This window comes from Carcharhinus amblyrhynchos, chromosome 1 (genome assembly GCF_965287045.1).
Source record: "Carcharhinus amblyrhynchos chromosome 1, sCarAmb.v2.hapA, whole genome shotgun sequence".
In the NCBI taxonomy this organism is placed as follows: Eukaryota; Metazoa; Chordata; class Chondrichthyes; order Carcharhiniformes; family Carcharhinidae; genus Carcharhinus; species Carcharhinus amblyrhynchos.
In genome coordinates this window covers 57,075,768-57,092,983 of record NC_137324.1, presented here as the reverse complement: position 1 = coordinate 57,092,983, position 17,216 = coordinate 57,075,768, and the positions used below count along the sequence as shown (strand labels likewise).

General features: G+C 42.5%; 1 protein-coding gene across 1 annotated transcript in view; it reads right to left on the bottom strand.

The window, feature by feature from the left end:
* The window catches only part of atp8b5b (ATPase phospholipid transporting 8B5b), a 166,542-nt gene that overhangs the window by 38,202 nt on the left and 111,124 nt on the right, over positions 1-17,216 (bottom strand). The window contains exons 17-19 of the mRNA XM_080211768.1: positions 13,513-13,624; positions 10,901-11,006; positions 1,506-1,644 (exon numbers count right to left, since the gene is read on the bottom strand). Coding sequence (XP_080067894.1) covers positions 1,506-1,644; positions 10,901-11,006; positions 13,513-13,624 — 357 coding nt within the window. The remainder of the gene's footprint in view (positions 1-1,505; positions 1,645-10,900; positions 11,007-13,512; positions 13,625-17,216) is intronic.

Sequence of the window (17,216 nt, the reverse complement as noted above, 5' to 3'; positions counted from 1 at the left end):
TGTGCATTTCTTCTGATCTTCAGTTGACATTAGGATTTTCCAAAAAGCAATAACAGTAGGGTTATACAGGTTGAGTATCCGTTATCCGAAATCCTTTTGGCCAACCTCATTTCAGATAATTTTGGTTTTCTGATACCACATACATTGACCTGATACCTACTTATACTACAATAGCCTGTCTTAGGAAAGCAATAGTCCAAATTAAATAAAATGGTCAGTAAAGTAAGATGTACCACTGAATATTAAATACAGGATACCTGTATTAAGCTCCCACCCATGGAATCATCTGTGCTTCTATTTGTAGTAGGGTTCAGGGTGTCGATGTGCAGATTAACAGACAGATTTCCTGTGCTAAAGGTTGGGTACAGTTGGTGAGGTTTGTGTTGGCTTGGGTCAGGAACTTAATGCACTAGAAGTTGGATGCCGTGGTGAGGTTTGTGTTGGTTCGGGTCGTGTTGGTTCGGGTAAGGGATTTTCCACTCTCAAAGGCAGTGAGATTCAAAACAAGGGGCGGCACAGTGGTTAGCACTGCTGCTTCACAGCTCCAGGGACCTGGGTTCAATTCCTGGCTCGGGTCACTGTCTGTGTGGAGTTTGCACATTCTCGTGTCTGCGTGGGTTTCCTCCAGGTGCACTGGTTTCCTCCCACAGTCCAAAGATGTGTGGGTTAGGTTGATTGGCCATGCTAAAATTGCCCCTTAGTGTCCTGAGATGCGTAGGTTAGAGGGATTAGTGGGTAAATGCGTAGGGATGTGGCAGCAGAGCCTGGGTGGGATTATGGTCAGTGCAGACTCGATGGACCGAAAGGCCTCTTTCTGCACTGTAGGGTTCTATGATTCTATGATTCAAGTGCGGTGTTTGGATGTGTTCAGTTTTTAGGATTTACAGATAAAGGATACTCAACCTGTATCTGTACAATTAGACATGACTTCACTGGGATACACTAGTTTACAAATACCTGCGGTTTAGCTGCAAAAAAATACATTAAATTGTCATGGGATACTAATGTCCTTTCTGCTTGGTAGAAACAGTGTAACACCAGACAGTTTTCCATTATGGAGAAACCACCATCCTTTCAGATTTCCTAGATGGATTCTACTTCCCTATTACTGACAGCTGCTGATCCTGCCTCACCCCTTGTTGCCCCACCATAAGCCCCACACCATCACTTTTATTTAAAAGAGGCCACACCATCATTTGAGGATATTTGGTGACTTTGCCAATTATTTTAAAGACTTGTATAACCCTAAACTTGTGAACAATTTATAAGGAGGTTAGGCAGGGACACCAAGCAGCACACCAGGCCTTAGTCTATATTCTGGAACTATTGGCATATTTCCACCAGATGAATGGCAGATTTCCAATCTCATTATATTCTCTGGGTAAATATGATTAACATTATGGGAATTCTGCCAGGTTTCTCAACAATTACATTCAAATCTTATTCTTCAATAAATAAAAGCAATAATTATTTCACTTTAAAGGTGTTATGTAAAGGTTTTTTACCAGCGTGTCTCCATTGATCACAAGTCCATATTCCCCATCAACATGTTCTTCAGGTAGGAAAACCTGTTTCTTTGGCTGCTTGATGTTGATTACTTCATCTTCTGTTTCGTCCTGCTCTTTCATTGTTGCTGAGGCTTTTCTATGTGGACAAGAGGTTTAATTACATACCAAATACATGACTTAATGAAAATTATATAAACTTGCACTTTTTGTTCAGAAGGATAAGTAGTGCTCTGTGGTAGGAAGTTTCATATTCTCACCACTTGGGTAAAGATGCTTCCCCTGAATTCTCTATTGGATTTAGGAACATAGCAGAAGGAGCAGGCCATTCCACTACATTAACATTCAATCCTTCCACCACCAGCTCACAGTGACACCAGTACGTATCATTTAAAGATGCATGGCAGCAGTTCCTTCAACAATACCTCCCAAACCTCTAGATTTGGCTTATTATTATTGTCACATGTATTAGTATACAGTGAAAAGTATTGTTTCTTGCATGCTATACAGACAGTGCATACCATTCACAGAGAACGAAAGGGTGCAGAATGTAATGTGACAGTCATAGCTAGAATGTACAGAAAGATCAATTTAATGTATGGTAGGTCCATTCAAAAGTCTAATGGCAGCAGGGAAGAAGCTGTTCTTCAGTTGGTTGGTAGGTGACCTCAGACTTTTGTACCTTCTTCCTGATGGAAGAAGGTCGATGAGAGTATGTCCAGTGTGCATGGGAGCCTTGATTATGCTGGCTGCTTTTCCAAAGTGTAGACAGAGTCAATGGATGGGAGGCTGGGTTACATGATGGACTGAACTTCATACACAACTCTTCATAATTTTTTGTGGCCTTGGACAGAGCAGGAGCCAAACCAAGCTGTGATACATCCAGAAAGGATTCTTTCTAGGGTGCACCTGTAAAAGTGGGTGAGAGTTGTAGCAGACATGATGAATTTTCTTAGCCTCCTGAGAAAGTACAGGCATTGGTGGGCTTTCTTTACTACAGCATTGGCAAGGAGAGACCAGGACAAATTGTTGAAACTTGAAGCTCTCAAACAATTTCCACTCTCAACCGTTTTTAGGAGGGCAAGACCTATTAATGCACAACAACACCACCATTTGCATGTTTCCTTTCAAATCAGACAGGAACACTATTACCTGAAAGTTCCCTTTCAAGTGACACATCATTCTGACTTGGAACTATGGATAGAATTCTTCTCCTCTGGCCAGAATGGCATAAACTCATACCCAATTCCGTGCGAATCTCATTAATTAAGCATTTTTCCATATCGCTTGGCAGGCCATGACCTGATTTGATTACCCACCTTTAGTTGGCTGATTCCAAAGTCTAGGCAGCATATTTAAAGAGCAGTGCTACACACTCGTATCACTCTCTCCAGCCCACTTGTGTATATGGCACCATGCAGGATGTCAACAACCCAAATAGTTTGCATCTTGTTTTAATCACCATGCCTGAAGGGCTTGATTTGAGTCCAGGTGCAGGGGTATGTCCTCTAACCCATGGATGGCTCCATCAAGCACAGCAGCCTCACCTCTCCTGCCTGGGAGGCTGTTGCTCAGGAGGCTAGCGTGGCTGGATACGCACCAGAAGTGCATGCAATGCAGGAAGTGGATGAGCGATCTCATCTGATCCATCAGGATAAATCCTCTCTCGGCTTTTTCCATTATCAAGCTCTCAATATGGCATCATAACAATTATTCTCATCATGTACCTTACATCAGTTAACGGGGACACAAAGCAACACTCATACTCTCGTGGACAATTTCACATCACCACTGTACTGTGTCATGCTGTTCACACGCCATCCTTTGGCACGTCTGGGGACAGCTCACCACACACAAGAGACATGCATTTCACTCAATCTCTGTTCCATCTCTCTGGTCACATGCCTTTCTTTCATCTTCATCCAGAGCAAATTGCACAGAACAAACATGAGCAAGCCCAGACCAGGAAAGGGACGGCAGAAATCATCATCTTCACGAGGAGGCTGCAGTCAACCTTGCTGGGGTGGAAAGGGATCTCACTGTGGCTGATACGGAGATTGGCCTTCCCCAACAACCTAGTACGAATCTCAGCTACATCACTTCATCAAATCCTGAGAATCACAGTGAGTCAAATGTATTCTGAAATAGCTTAAGCTCATCTACTAAAACTGTCATTTATTTCTTGCAGGCACCAGCAGATCAAGGCTATCCATTCCTCTGAAAAGCATTCCATGTTCCCAAAGCACATCTGATTATGAGAGGCTCACAAAGAACTATCATAGTGTTTTCCGGCGATTTCCACAAGCGCAGAGACACAACCTTGGTACAGTATAGCTCTATATTAGACTTGAAATGATTTTCTGGCAAACACCTCACAGCAGTCAGTGGCAAGGGCAGCCCAGGTCTCCGGCACATAGAGAACTGCTGGAGAACAGCCATCTGCTCAGTCCCAGTTAAATGATGAGTTTCTGGAAGCAGCTGCCAGCTCACTAGTGGAGATGCAACATTAAACAGTGAAAGAACCACGGTTGCTGATGTTCTAGACGCCGAAAAATCCAGGCACCTGTGAGTCTGAGGATGTAAGAATCATGGAATGTCCCCGGGTAACGTGCACACATCTACAGGATGAACTTGCAGTGGTCACATGCTAGTTGCACACTAATGAAATGGTAGCCCTTGTGGTTCATAAACATTAAGGGCAGCTGCCAAAGAGGCTAATTAGCCACATCTATTGAACTGTGCACTCTTGGGAAGCCTAAGATAGCTGCAAAGTTGGTGAATCTTTGAGCTTGGCTATCCTCATCCAGAACAATCCAGACAAAATTATGAGCCTTCCTTGTATCGATCACCTCCTTTATGCAGCAATATATTGCCAACTGAGAAGTGCTGCATAGATCCCCTGTTGATCCCTTGAAAGATCCAGATGCAAAGTAGTTGCATTCTACTGTCACCGTCTAGGTCACTGCCATGGGAGGCCTTCAACACAAAAGGGGTCCGTTCTTCATGAAGAATATGGCAAATGTGATTTACAAGATCTCTGGACCCGACATTGCCTCTCACTCAACTGTGAGTAACAGATTCTTTGACAATAAACCCATCTTTTCCTCAGCCTCCTGTTCATGTTCAGTCTTCCCTTGGTACTGCCTCCTGTTGGAGTTGTGCATGCTAACATCTCTGTTCTTCGTCTCCTTCACTGAATGAGTATTTGGAGAAACAAAGCCTGGAGCTCCGGATTAATTTGCATTTTTGCCTTCTATATATAAAAAAACAAAGACAACAGTGGTCAAAGGATGTGGAAACTGGAAGCTGTGCCTGATATGACCTTGCCACTGAGACCCTAATACACAGATAGTGATGACCAACTTTGTTTCCAGACCTGTGACATCTGGAGGAGTGATAAGTTGTGAATGGGATGATTAAACCAAAGTATCCCTGCACTGCATTCTTTGATTTGGCAAAACCTGACCTTTTAGTTGTTCATGGTGAATGGAATTTGTTTAGTCACTGATGAATTGCATTAATTGATAACCCATGACTTCCCTTCACTGATGGGATGGCAAAATTGATGCCCTCTTCACTACTGATCACTCTCCAAGGCTGCATTCCTACCTACCACTATTTTGATGCTGAAACTTTGAGGTGAGGCTGTTGTGTTCTATCTATTCCTTTAATAGTGCAGAATAAGATTATTGGCTTGCTGTTGGCTCCTGGGCAATGAGATGTTTGTCCTATGTAATTGACCTAGATCCTGTCCACTGTGCAGGCATCTACAAGTGAGTCTGAGTCCCAAGACGTAGCTTCATAGCCCAGCTTAATGATCCTCCCACACTTCCTCATACCTCTCCCAGAGAGAACCAATTTTAAATTTGGTTTTCATGACACCATTGTTCTGGCACTTCAAGATGATGGGACTTCACCTTTACTGCAGCACAGAGTTCGACCCTTCCTCCCTCACTGTCCAAATGCCTCTGATTTACCCGGAGCCTCCGGGTAAATGTGCAGGTACGAATGCCACCAGCTATTTTCCAGCCTCCCCTGCTAATACTGGATCCTGTCATTGTTTTGATGGACATTCCCACCCTTTCCTCCCATCAGCTGCTCATGGCCCATGTGGACCTCTATCCATCCCATCTGGGACGTGTGTGCACTGTTATGCACGTAGGTGACACCCCTCATCTCCCACTTCGTATTATGTCTTCCCTATCTATAGGCTGCAGATGCCCCCCTGTGTCCATCACCATTCCCTCTGCAGCCCTGTACAGAGCCTGCCAAGCCCAAAGACAGCCCTGTAAGACAGTCCTGCACACCAAGCTGTATATTTTTCCTGTGGAGCACACAACCATGCGCTTCCCTGCAGCTGGAATACACTATATTTCCAACGATCGCTTCTGCTTCATGCCCTCTGCACTTCTGCACTGTCTCCAATCTCTGACTTCTGACTGTGAGGTCCGCATAGATCATGGGTTGCCTATTATTTGTGACTCCTTTCCATTTCACAGGAAGAATGATTGCACCCTGTGAGTCCTTTCTGCTAGTCCCTGAACTAAAATGAGAACCTTGACATAGTTCCCATTTCCAAAGCGAATGGAGGACAACAGTGACACCCCCAACCACTTCAGCTGACGTCTGAGATTTGGTGTGTACCATCTCTAATTCGTCACACTAACAAACCTCGACCCTATATTCTGGATCGATGTGCGTCCCTTTCCAATAAATGATGTAGAGTCCCTTTGACCCCCTTATTTGTCATCATTTCATGCAGTTTTGTCAGGGTCTAGCTTCCTATCCCTTTGTCTTCCCTCCACCTTCCATTGTTTGTCATTTTGATCCATCTCATTATCCTTCTACCTGCCATTGTGCTCCCTCACCCCTTCCCACTGCCCTTGCATTTCCCTCATTCCACATTGCCCCCTTTAGTTTGCCCTCTCCCTGGCCCTTGCACAGCCCGCCTTCTACATTGCTTCTCTTGTCTTTGTCAATGACTATCTCCTAACCTCGGTCAAACATTGGTTTGTTAGAATGAAGGCTACATGAGTCCAGCAGCACATGGCTATCCAGACAGATGACAGTGTGTGGCGCTTTGGGGAGTCAAAAGACCCCTGTACTCCCCAGTCCCAGACACAGTACTGATCTAAGTCGGTGAAATGGGAGGGTCCATGAATCCAACGTCACAATACTGACCATCAGGACCAGCTCAGCATGCAGCTGGAGGACACGAACTGGTCTTCCCAGCAGAGCGGCTTTCAAGGAAGCTTGAGGGGTAAACCCTACAGCAGGTAGACTGTGTATGTTGCACTCACCTCAAATTCTTAAGTGAACTGGAGTCGACTTTGTGCGCATCACTCTCTCTCAAACGAGTTTGAGGTTGCTATGTCTCACTGGTGTGACGCAAGATTGGAGTCCTGATGAGATTTTGATGAGTACTGTTTTAATGAGCATTCATGAGATGCAAATGACCTTCACATCATCCGGCAGCGGTAAAACAGACCTGCCATTAACCTACCATTGGGAGAACTTCTAACTGTTTTTACACCAGAAGGTTTCTTACTTTTCGGCTCCCACTGGATTCTCCACTCCCATCAGCCACAAAATCTGGCATGGGCAGGATGGGGTAATTGAAACCATAGAGCAGTTGCAGTGCAGAAATAGTCAATTATGACCATCACGTCTATGCCAGCCAAAAAAAAAGAAAATAAAGAAACTAGCATTCATTTTAATACCACTTTCCAGCACCTGGTCCGTAGCCTTGCAGGTTGCAGCACTTCAGATGCAGATCCAGGTATCTTTTGTTGAGCATTTCAGCCTCAGCCACCAACTTTGGCAGTGAATTCCAGATGCCCATTACCTTCTGGGTGAAAATGCATTTTCTCATGTCTCCTATAACTTTCCACCAATAATCTTAAATTTTCTCAGCTCAAGGAAACAAGTTTTTGCTGTCTCCCCAACTCTGCCCTCAATAATTTTGCATACCTCCATTAGATCACTTCTTAGCACCCTCTGTTCAAAGAAAAAGAGCACCTGCCTATCCAATCTTTCCTCATGCCTGCAATTTTCAAGCAGTCAGGACGCAGTTGTCCATTGTCTTCAGGCTTTTGAAGACATTAGGAGTTCTGTCAACAACTATCCCACCTGCATCTTCACAGAGCAGACTTGGCCATCCAGAAACAGGAAAGACTTGGCCATCAGGAGAGAAGGCAAACTTTGCCTTTGAGAAAGGGGCATCTTGTTGGGCACCAGCTGAGGAGAGGGCAACAGGTGAGAAGCAGGAGCATCTTAGAACATAGAACATTACAGCGCAGAACACGCCCTTCGGCCCACGATGTTGCGCCGACCAGCTTTTAAAAAAAAAACAACACTAACCCACTAATCTAAACCAATCCCATTTCGTCCATAAACCTATCCACAGATCTCTTAAACACCCCCAAACTAGGCGCATTTACAACTGCAGCTGGCAGGGCATTCCAGTCCCTCACCACCCTCTGGGTAAAGAACCTACCCCTGACATCAGTCCTATAACTACCCCCCCTTAATTTAAAGTCGTGCCCCCTCGTGCTAGCTTTCTCCATCCTAGGAAAAAGGCTATCACTATCTACCCTGTCTAAACCTCTAATCATCTTATATGTTTCAATAAGGTCCCCTCTTAGCCGCCTTCTTTCCAGCGAAAACAACCCCAAATCTCTCAGTCTCTCCTCATAGGATCTCCCCTCCATACCAGGCAACATCCTGGTAAACCTCCTCTGCACCCTCTCCAAAGCCTCTACATCCTTCCTGTAATGTGGGGAGTTCCCATTTTGATGTCCCTTTTGAATGGGCTTACCTTGCATTAAGTTGATCTTTCTCTACACCCTAGCTATGAGTGTAACACTACATTCTGCACTCTCTCGTTTCCTTCTCTACAAATGGTATGCTTTGTCTGTATAGTGTGCAAGAAACAATACTTTTCACTGTATACTAATAATAAACAAAATAACAATAATAAATCAGATCAAATCAGAAATAAATGCACTATCAGAAAATGTTTAACAAAATCTATAGTATCTGCTGGAAGTCAAAAACTCCACAAACTGTAAGAAAATTGCCGCATAAGCACTATATTGGTTTATTGTTAGCACCTGGAGATTCTTTTAAACAGCACTTGGAAAAAGTTACATCAAGACTTGTACTGGCTATAGTTAGAAGGGAGGATAGTGAAGTGATGTTTGGAGAAGGTATGACAAGAAAGCAAGAAAATTATATTAGCATCATAATTATGTTTCATAGGATATGGGTAACAGGATTTTGGACAAGCTGAAGTTTATGGAGGTCATAGAATGAGTGGATGGGCAAACTCACTTCCCATTTGGCCCTGAGCACACCTCCCAATTTGCCCTCCATCAAAATAGATGCTTTATTTCACTTCTATACTGTTATCACATCCACCACATAAGGTTAAAAGACATAGGAGTAGAATTAGGCTACTCGGCCCATTGAGTCTGCTCTGCCATTCAATCATGGCTAATATTTTTCTCATCCCCATTCTTCTACCTTTTCCCCATAACCCCTGATCCACTTACTAATCAAGAACTTACCTATTTCTGTCTTAAAGACACTCAATGACCTGGCCTCCACAGCCTTCTGCAGCAGAGTTCCACAGATTCATCACTCTCTGGCTAAAGGAATTCCTCCTCATCTATGTTTTAAAGGGTCGTCCCTTTAGCATGAGATTGTGCCCTCTGGTTCTAGTTTTTCCTCTGGTAGAAACACCCTCTCCACATCCACTCCACCCAGGCCTCGCAGTATCCTGTAAGTTTCAATCCCCATCATCCTTCTAAACGCCTATAAATACAGACCCAGAGTCTTTAGCCGTTTCTCATACGACAAGTTCTTCATTCCAGGGATCATTCTTATGACCCTCCTCTGGACCCATTCCAAGACCAGCACATCCTTCTTTAGATATGAGGCCCAAAACTGCTCAAAATACTCCAAATGGGGTCTGACCAGAGCCTTATACAGTCTCAGAATCCCTGCTCTTGTGTTTTAGCCCTCTCAGTATGAATGCTAACATTGCATTTGCCTTCCTAACTGCCGACTGATATTGCATGTTAACCTTAAGAGAATCTTGAACAATGACTCCCAAGTCTCTTTGTGTTTCTGATTTCCTAAGCATTTTCCCATTTAGAAAATAGTCTATGCCCCATTCCTCCTTCCAAAGTGCGTAACTTTTCCACATTGTATTCCATCTGCCACTTCTTTGTCCACTCTCCTAACCTGTCCAAGTCCCTCTGCAGCCCCCCGCTTCCTCAATACTACCTGTCCCTCTACATTTCTTTGTAACATCTACAAATTTAGCAACAATGCCTTCAGTTCCTTCCCCCAAATCGTTAATACATATTGTGAAAAGTTGTGGTCCCAGCACTGACCCCTGAGACACACCATTAATCACTGGCTGCCGTCCTGAGAAAGACCCCTTTATCCCCACTCTCTGCCTTCTGCCAGTCAGCCAATCCTCTATCCATGCCAGGATTTTACCCTTAATACCATGGGCACTTAACGTATTTAACAGTCTCCTTGTCAAAAGTCTTCTGGAAATCTAAATAAATCACATCCACTGGTTCTCCTTTATCTAACTTCCTTGTTACCTCCTCAAAAAACTCCAACAAGTTTGTCAGACATGACCTCCTCTTGACAAAGCCATGCTGACTCAGTCCTACTTTATCACGCACTTCCAAGCACTCTGCAATCTCGTCTTTAATAATGGATTCACATATCAATACGTCAGTTGTTAAAGCCCCAATTCATGCCGTTGTCAATTCCAGACTTGACTATCCTATGTTCTTCTGGCTGATCTCGTACCTGCCTATACGTTATCTTGTACCAAGTCCTATTCATCCATCACCATTGCTTTTGATTACCCTGTACCTCAAAGCCACCAATTTCACATTCGTATCTCTGTGTTTAACTAAAGCCTTCATGGCCATTGTTTTCATTATTCTGTTAACTTCCTTCAGCCTACAACAACCTCTTAATTTCCCCTTTCCTATATCTCTGGCTATGTACATTCCTTCCCTCATTTCATTCCACCTCTTGCAGCTAGGCTTCAGACTCTGGAATTTTCTCCCTAAACCTCTCAACTTCCTTTAAGTCCTGCCTTAAAACCCATCATCAACCAAGACTTTTGTCACATCCTTCCTAGTGTACAATGCCAGAATATAATAGCTTCTGAAATTATATCTTGTCTTCAAATTTTAATTTAGTTATAAGGAGGAACTAATATTTTAACACATTAAAGTCAATTTGCAAGTTTGTATGTTTGGCCTCGTTTCCTAGACAAATTATGAATTTCATCCTGTCCATTTTTTTTTGTCAATTTCAACCTTTTATTGTGGGTAAAAAGTAGTCAAATTTAGTTTCTCTACCTTAGTTCTACACGTACTTCTTCAGAATTGTTGCCTTCAATGATGAATATTTTTCTCATATCTTCATGCAGCATATTACAAGCATAACCAATATTTACAGCTGTCTCTGTAAGAAAAAATATTATTTCCATTTCATAATTTATTTTTATTGCTTTTCCACAACAATAGTCCAGATTATCAGTGCTTTTATACGCACAGTAAAAATTGAGGCTGAAATGTTCCGACCATTCTTACCTCAGGTCTACTGGTAAAATGTCATCCAGTTCTCGCCACCCACTATGTTCTGCTTTTGAACCCAGCAGCAAGACTTTTTAACCTCGTGACAAAACTTAGTTTCATTTTTAGTTCATAAGGTATAGGAGCAGAATTAAGACATTTGGCCCATCAAGTCCACTCCACCATTGATCATGGCTGATATGCTCCTCATCCCCATTTTCCTGCCTTCTCCCCATAACCTTTCAACCCATTACCAATTAAAAATCTGTCTAACTTCTTCTTAAATTTACTCATTATCCCAGCATCCACTGCACTTTGGGGTAGCGAATTCCACAGATTCACAACCGTTTGGGAGAAATAGTTTCTCCTCAACTCTGTTTTAAATTTGCTACCCCTTATCCAAAGGTTATGATCTCTCCATCACTCCATTCTACAGAATTGATTGCACTTGTTATCTCTCAGAAACTCCAAGTGTGAGCAGACCTCTTCAAAGTCCTCTGACTAACAGGAAATGTCAGTTTCATGAGGTGGGGGGAACTTTTTTGCTGAATGAGCAGCAGGTGCAGAACTGGCCACTTTGAACTGCTCTGACTGACAGCTCTAGTACAAAGTCTGACAACATCAGGTTAACACCAGGTCCACATCATGACACGTCTAGAGCAGATCAAACAGTTAATGTTGATACAATCCAATAAGCCTCAAGAACCTCCTAATTCCTGTGGCAGTGACGCTCTGGTATGAATGCACGATGTCACTGCCAGAATCACACAGCCAGGGTGTCCCTGCCAGGGTAGTCTCTGCCACTATCACACAGCCAGGGTGTCATTGTCAGTATGTCACTGCGAGGCTCTTACTGCTAAGGTGTAGCTAGGGTGTCATTGCCAGCGTGTCACTGCCACAGTCAATGTCCAACTGTGTAAAGTTACCTTCTCTTTGTCCCATTTCTCTCAATCCAATCATGGACAAACAACTAATTGCAACAGCTTTGATTCTTACTCCAGTACCGTTACCTCTTGTGTTCCCAAAAGATCTATCCGTGATCCCCTCCTATTTCTCATCGACATGCTACCCCTTGGTGATATTATCCAAGAACATGAGGTCAGGTTCCACATGTACACTGATGACATATATCATACCATCTCTTGATCTCAGCACTGCCTTTAATTTTACAAATTTATTGTCTAATATGTCGTACTGGATGAGAATCTTTTTGATGTTTTATTTGCGCAGTATGGTAGCACAGTGGTTAGCACTGCTGCTTCACAGCTCCAGGGTCCTGGGTTCGATTCCCGGCTCAGGTCGCTGCTGTGTGGAGTTTGCACATTCTCTTCATGTCTGCGTGGGTTTCCTCCGGGTACTCCGGTTTCCTCCCACAGTCCAAAGATGTGCAGGTTAGGTTGATTGGCCATGCTAAGAAATTGCCCCTTAGTGTCCAGGGATGCGTAGGTTAGGGATTAGTGCGTATGATATGTAGAGATATGGGGATAGGGCCTGGGTGGGATTGTGTTCGGTGCAGACTCGATGGGCCAAAGGGCCACTTTCTGCACTGTAGGGTTCTATGATTCATCAATGGGATGTGGGCATCACTGCCAAGGCTAACATTTATTGCTCATCCCTAATTTCCCTTAACTTGCTAAGTCAATTCAGAATCAATCACAATGCTGTGGGTTTGGAGTCACATGTAGGCAAGATCAAGGAAGGATAGCAGGCTTCCTTTTCTAAAGGATAATAAAAATGAAACAGATGGATTTTTACAACATTCGACTTGTTATGTGACCACTATTAAAGATTTATTAGCTGAATTTAAATCCTTCAGCTGCTGGAATGGGACTTAAATTCACACGTCCAGGTCATTAGTGCAGGCCTCTCAATTGCTAGTCCAGAAACATAGGCGTTATGTTACTGTTGCTTCCAATCAAACATTTAGGATACAGAGATTTTTGTGCAGAATTTTAACTTCCTCGATTCAGGTGCAAGTGGGGGAGAGGAATGTTTAAGTGATCAGTGTTATATATGAAAATGTTTTATGTGTCAAGATTTGCCTAGGATAAATAATCACATTTCAACTATCACCAATGCTGGATAATTTTTTTCAGTATCATTTAAAGGGCCATATCAGGTTAAATTGATATCATTCTCTCTTTACATAAGTGTTCATTCATTTGGTAGAGTGAGAACAGAGCTAACATATCGAGCCTGGATGACTGTTTGTCAGGGCTCTCTTCACAGATGCTGTCAGACCTACTGATGATAAACTTTACTAGCAAAACTGCAAAAAGAAGAATACACAATATTGTAATTGAAAAAAAATGTGAAAATCACCAAAAATCAAAATGCTTTTCAAATATACTCCTGGCCATTTATTTCTATCAGTAGCAAATCAATCATTTGTTTACCTTGTTTGTCACCTGTGAGGACCCATATCTTGATGTTTGCTTTTGACAGTGTTTGAATTGTCTGTGGGACACCATCTTGGAGTTTATCTTCGACTGCTGTAGCTCCTAACAACTACAAAAAGGAAAACTATGATACAAAAAATATATAATAACCTTTCCTAAATCCTTCTCATGTAACTCTAATCGTTTGTTTTAGCTTTCATTTTTGTTACACAAAGATTTATTTTTGTTACACCAAGGTATTAATGGATGCACCCAAGGTAGGGAGAAGAATTGAGATACAGATAAGAACATAAGAACATAAGAAATAGGAGCAGGAGTAGGCCATCCAGCCCTTCGAGCTGTGATCGAACCAAATTGTGGAATAACTCAAGAAAGCAGTTTGTCTCAGAAATAACTTTGCTTGGAAACTTCTGAAACATAACAAAGGCACAAAAATTACTCATATGAAGATAAAGCTAAAAGCAAATAGAAGAGAAAATAACTATGGAAATTGCATGCAACATAAATTCAAAGCGCTACTGGAAGAAGGTGCACCTGCATTTGAACAAAAAAAGTTAACGTTTACAGAATTCTCTGTATCGATAATATAAATTGATCACTTCTCTTTTCAGGTGCTGGTGGAAATATTTAATCTTTACAATGTTATGATTCTTGACCAAACCCCAAACCTTTGATATGATCTGGATAGGGGCCAATCATGTTTGGTTAAAGTAAACAAGTTTTGAGATTCAAGATACTTGCAAAGAGAATAAAGCAACAAGAATCCAATTTTGGAGCAACAAGAATCCAGTTTTGGAACAACAAAATTAAACTTTACCAACAAATTTTAAAGTTTATTTATTAATGTCACAAATAGGCTTGTATTAACACTGCAATGAAATCACTGTGAAAATCCCCTAATTGCTACTCTCGGGCGCCTGTTTGGGTATACTGAAGGCGAATTTAGCATGGTACATCTGGTACGAATGGCCTCCTTCTACACTGTAGGGATTCTATTTATCTTGGAGAGAAGTAAGTCCTGGACAAGGATCAGGGGAGGTCCCAAAAGAAGCCCCATGTGGATGGTCAGGATTTTGTGTTGTCATTCTTTAGTCATTTGAACTGAGCCCATCTGCTGCCTGAAGAATCACAAAAACACTGAATTGCACATTGATGGGGGATAGTATAAAATGAGGCCCTTCTTTTAGTTATACAATAATAGGTAGACTAGGTTAAGGTAATTATAAAGTGCCTCATATATATAGTAAGAATTTGCAATGTGCCTGGAACAAAAATGCAAAGGTATTATTAGCTGTATATCCACAAATTAACCAAGTACTATAGGGTTAAACTGTATTTTCAACCCTGTATTGTGCTCCTTGACAAACTTTTTCTGAATGCAGCATGATGGGTAACAGTGGTAGACAGACCAAATTCTTTTAATTCAATGGAACACAAAAAGGCAGCTTCTCTTATCTGTTTTTGGATACACAAAAACAAATTGAATCGTAGTCCTGCTATTTAAGTAAGTAAATTCGTTCACGGGTAGTGAGGCTGGAGTATCGCTCAAGCTGATAAAGGAGGCCCAGGTTCCAGTGAAAGAGTGACTCCTTTCACCAATTAAAAATCACCGATGTTAACAATGGCCTTGGTTACTGGTAATGACACGGGTTAGATTTCCTAGGTAAAGGGGGAAGGAACCTACATGGGCAAAAGCTAATAAGCTCCTATTCCTGATGACAGGTGGAATGTTATTGGCGAAGGTAATAATGTTGAATATTGTGATTGGGCCCTCCAGTCTGATTAACAAAACTAGGCGGGATAATGAAATGTTAAAAATAATATACTAATTCTACCTGGAAATATTAGGTAGAGAGCGCAGTCAACCCTCAATGACTGTATCTCTCTTCTGATGCATGCATTAGTAAATAAATTCCTTTTCATTCTTTAAATATATGCTGTCTTTTGCAGTCTATGTTTCGGTTAAGTGAGGTTGAACACATACAGTGCAGCCCAACGGGAACACCCTTCAGAAAATTCCTCTTATACGCATATACCACCCAATCCCAGGCCACACATGCATAAAACACCCAAGGCCTGCTGGGACATGAACATGCCAGTTTCCACTCTCAACAATAAGATAAAACTGGATTTCTTAAAACAGATCTAAGTTTCTTGCACTAAGATTTGACTGAAAGGAGCAGCAAAAGTAATCTGGCTGGTGAGGTCAGTCAGACATTTCTCTGGCTTTTCATCGATTGAAATTGCCAAATGCCATCACCATTGTTAGGATCCCTTTGGGGGAAACATAAACTAAAATAACCAAATTTCCCATACAAATTTAAAAAAAGCCAATAAGATTCCACTTTCTGCAACTTCTGCTTTTACACAAATAAAAAACAACACAAATTAAAGTGAATTAATATGCAAATGATATTTCAGATAAAAAAGTAATTTTCACTTTAAAAGTCACCCCCACAGACATGTGGCTCTATGTAGCTGCATTGTCCATGATGTGCTTTCTTCACTCAACAGAAGTCCAGATACAATTATCATCAATAACTCACACCTCCACAGATCTTTTCTCCCTCAAGTCTCAACACTCCTGCTGTTGTAACTTTCCAGAGTTTCTTTTCAACTGATTAATCAAAAGCACCACAGTTCCTAGCTTGGCCACTTCTAGAAAAACACTCTGTTAGCATCTCTGAGCTATTCACACAGCTTTCCAGGTTTTAGGTCTTTTAAGAACATAAGAAATAGGAGCAGGAGTAGGCCATCCAGCCCTTCGAGTCTGCCCCGCCATTCAATAAGATCATGGCTGATCTGTCGCTGCTCAGTTCCACTTTCCCGCCCTCTCCCCATAACCTTTAATCCCCTCTCCTATCAAAAACCCATCAACCCGCGTCTTAAAAATATTTAGCGAGGCAGCCTCCACCACTTCAACAGGCAGAGAATTCCAGAGATTCACCACCCTTTGAGTGAAGAAGTTCCTCCTCAACTCCGTTCTAAACCGCCCCCCTTTTATCTTGAGGCTGTGCCCCCTAGTCCTATTGTCTTTTTTGAGCGGGAAGAGTCTTTCCACCTCTATCCTATCCATCCCATTCATCATCTTATATGTCTCAATGAGATCTCCTCTCATTCTTCTAAACTCTAACGAGTACAAGCCCAGTTTATTCAGCCTCTCCTCATAGCTCAACCCCCTCAACTCCGGTATCAGCCTAGTAAACCTCCTCTGCACTCCCTCCAAGGCCAAAATATCTTTGCGCAGGTGCGGCGCCCAAAAATGCACACAGTACTCCAGTTGCGGCCTCACCAATGCCCTATACAGCTGCAGCAAGACCTCCCTACTTTTATATTCAATCCCCTTCGCTATGAAGGCCAGCATCCCATTCGCCTTCCTGACCACCTGCTGCACCTGCAAGCTGGGTTTTTGCGACTCATGCACAAGGACCCCGAGGTCCCTCTGCACCGTCGCCTGCTGCAGTTTTTCGCCACGTAAGTAATAGTCCTTCCTACCATTCTTCCTACCAAAGTGGACCACCTCACACTTGCCAACATTAAATTCCATTTGCCATTTCCTGGCCCATTCGCCCAGCCTATCTAGATCCTTCTGCAGACTCTCCACACCCTCCGCACAATTTACCGTTCCACCAATCTTGGTGTCATCAGCAAATTTCGACACTCTACACTCGGTTCCCTCCTCCAGATCATCTATATAAATG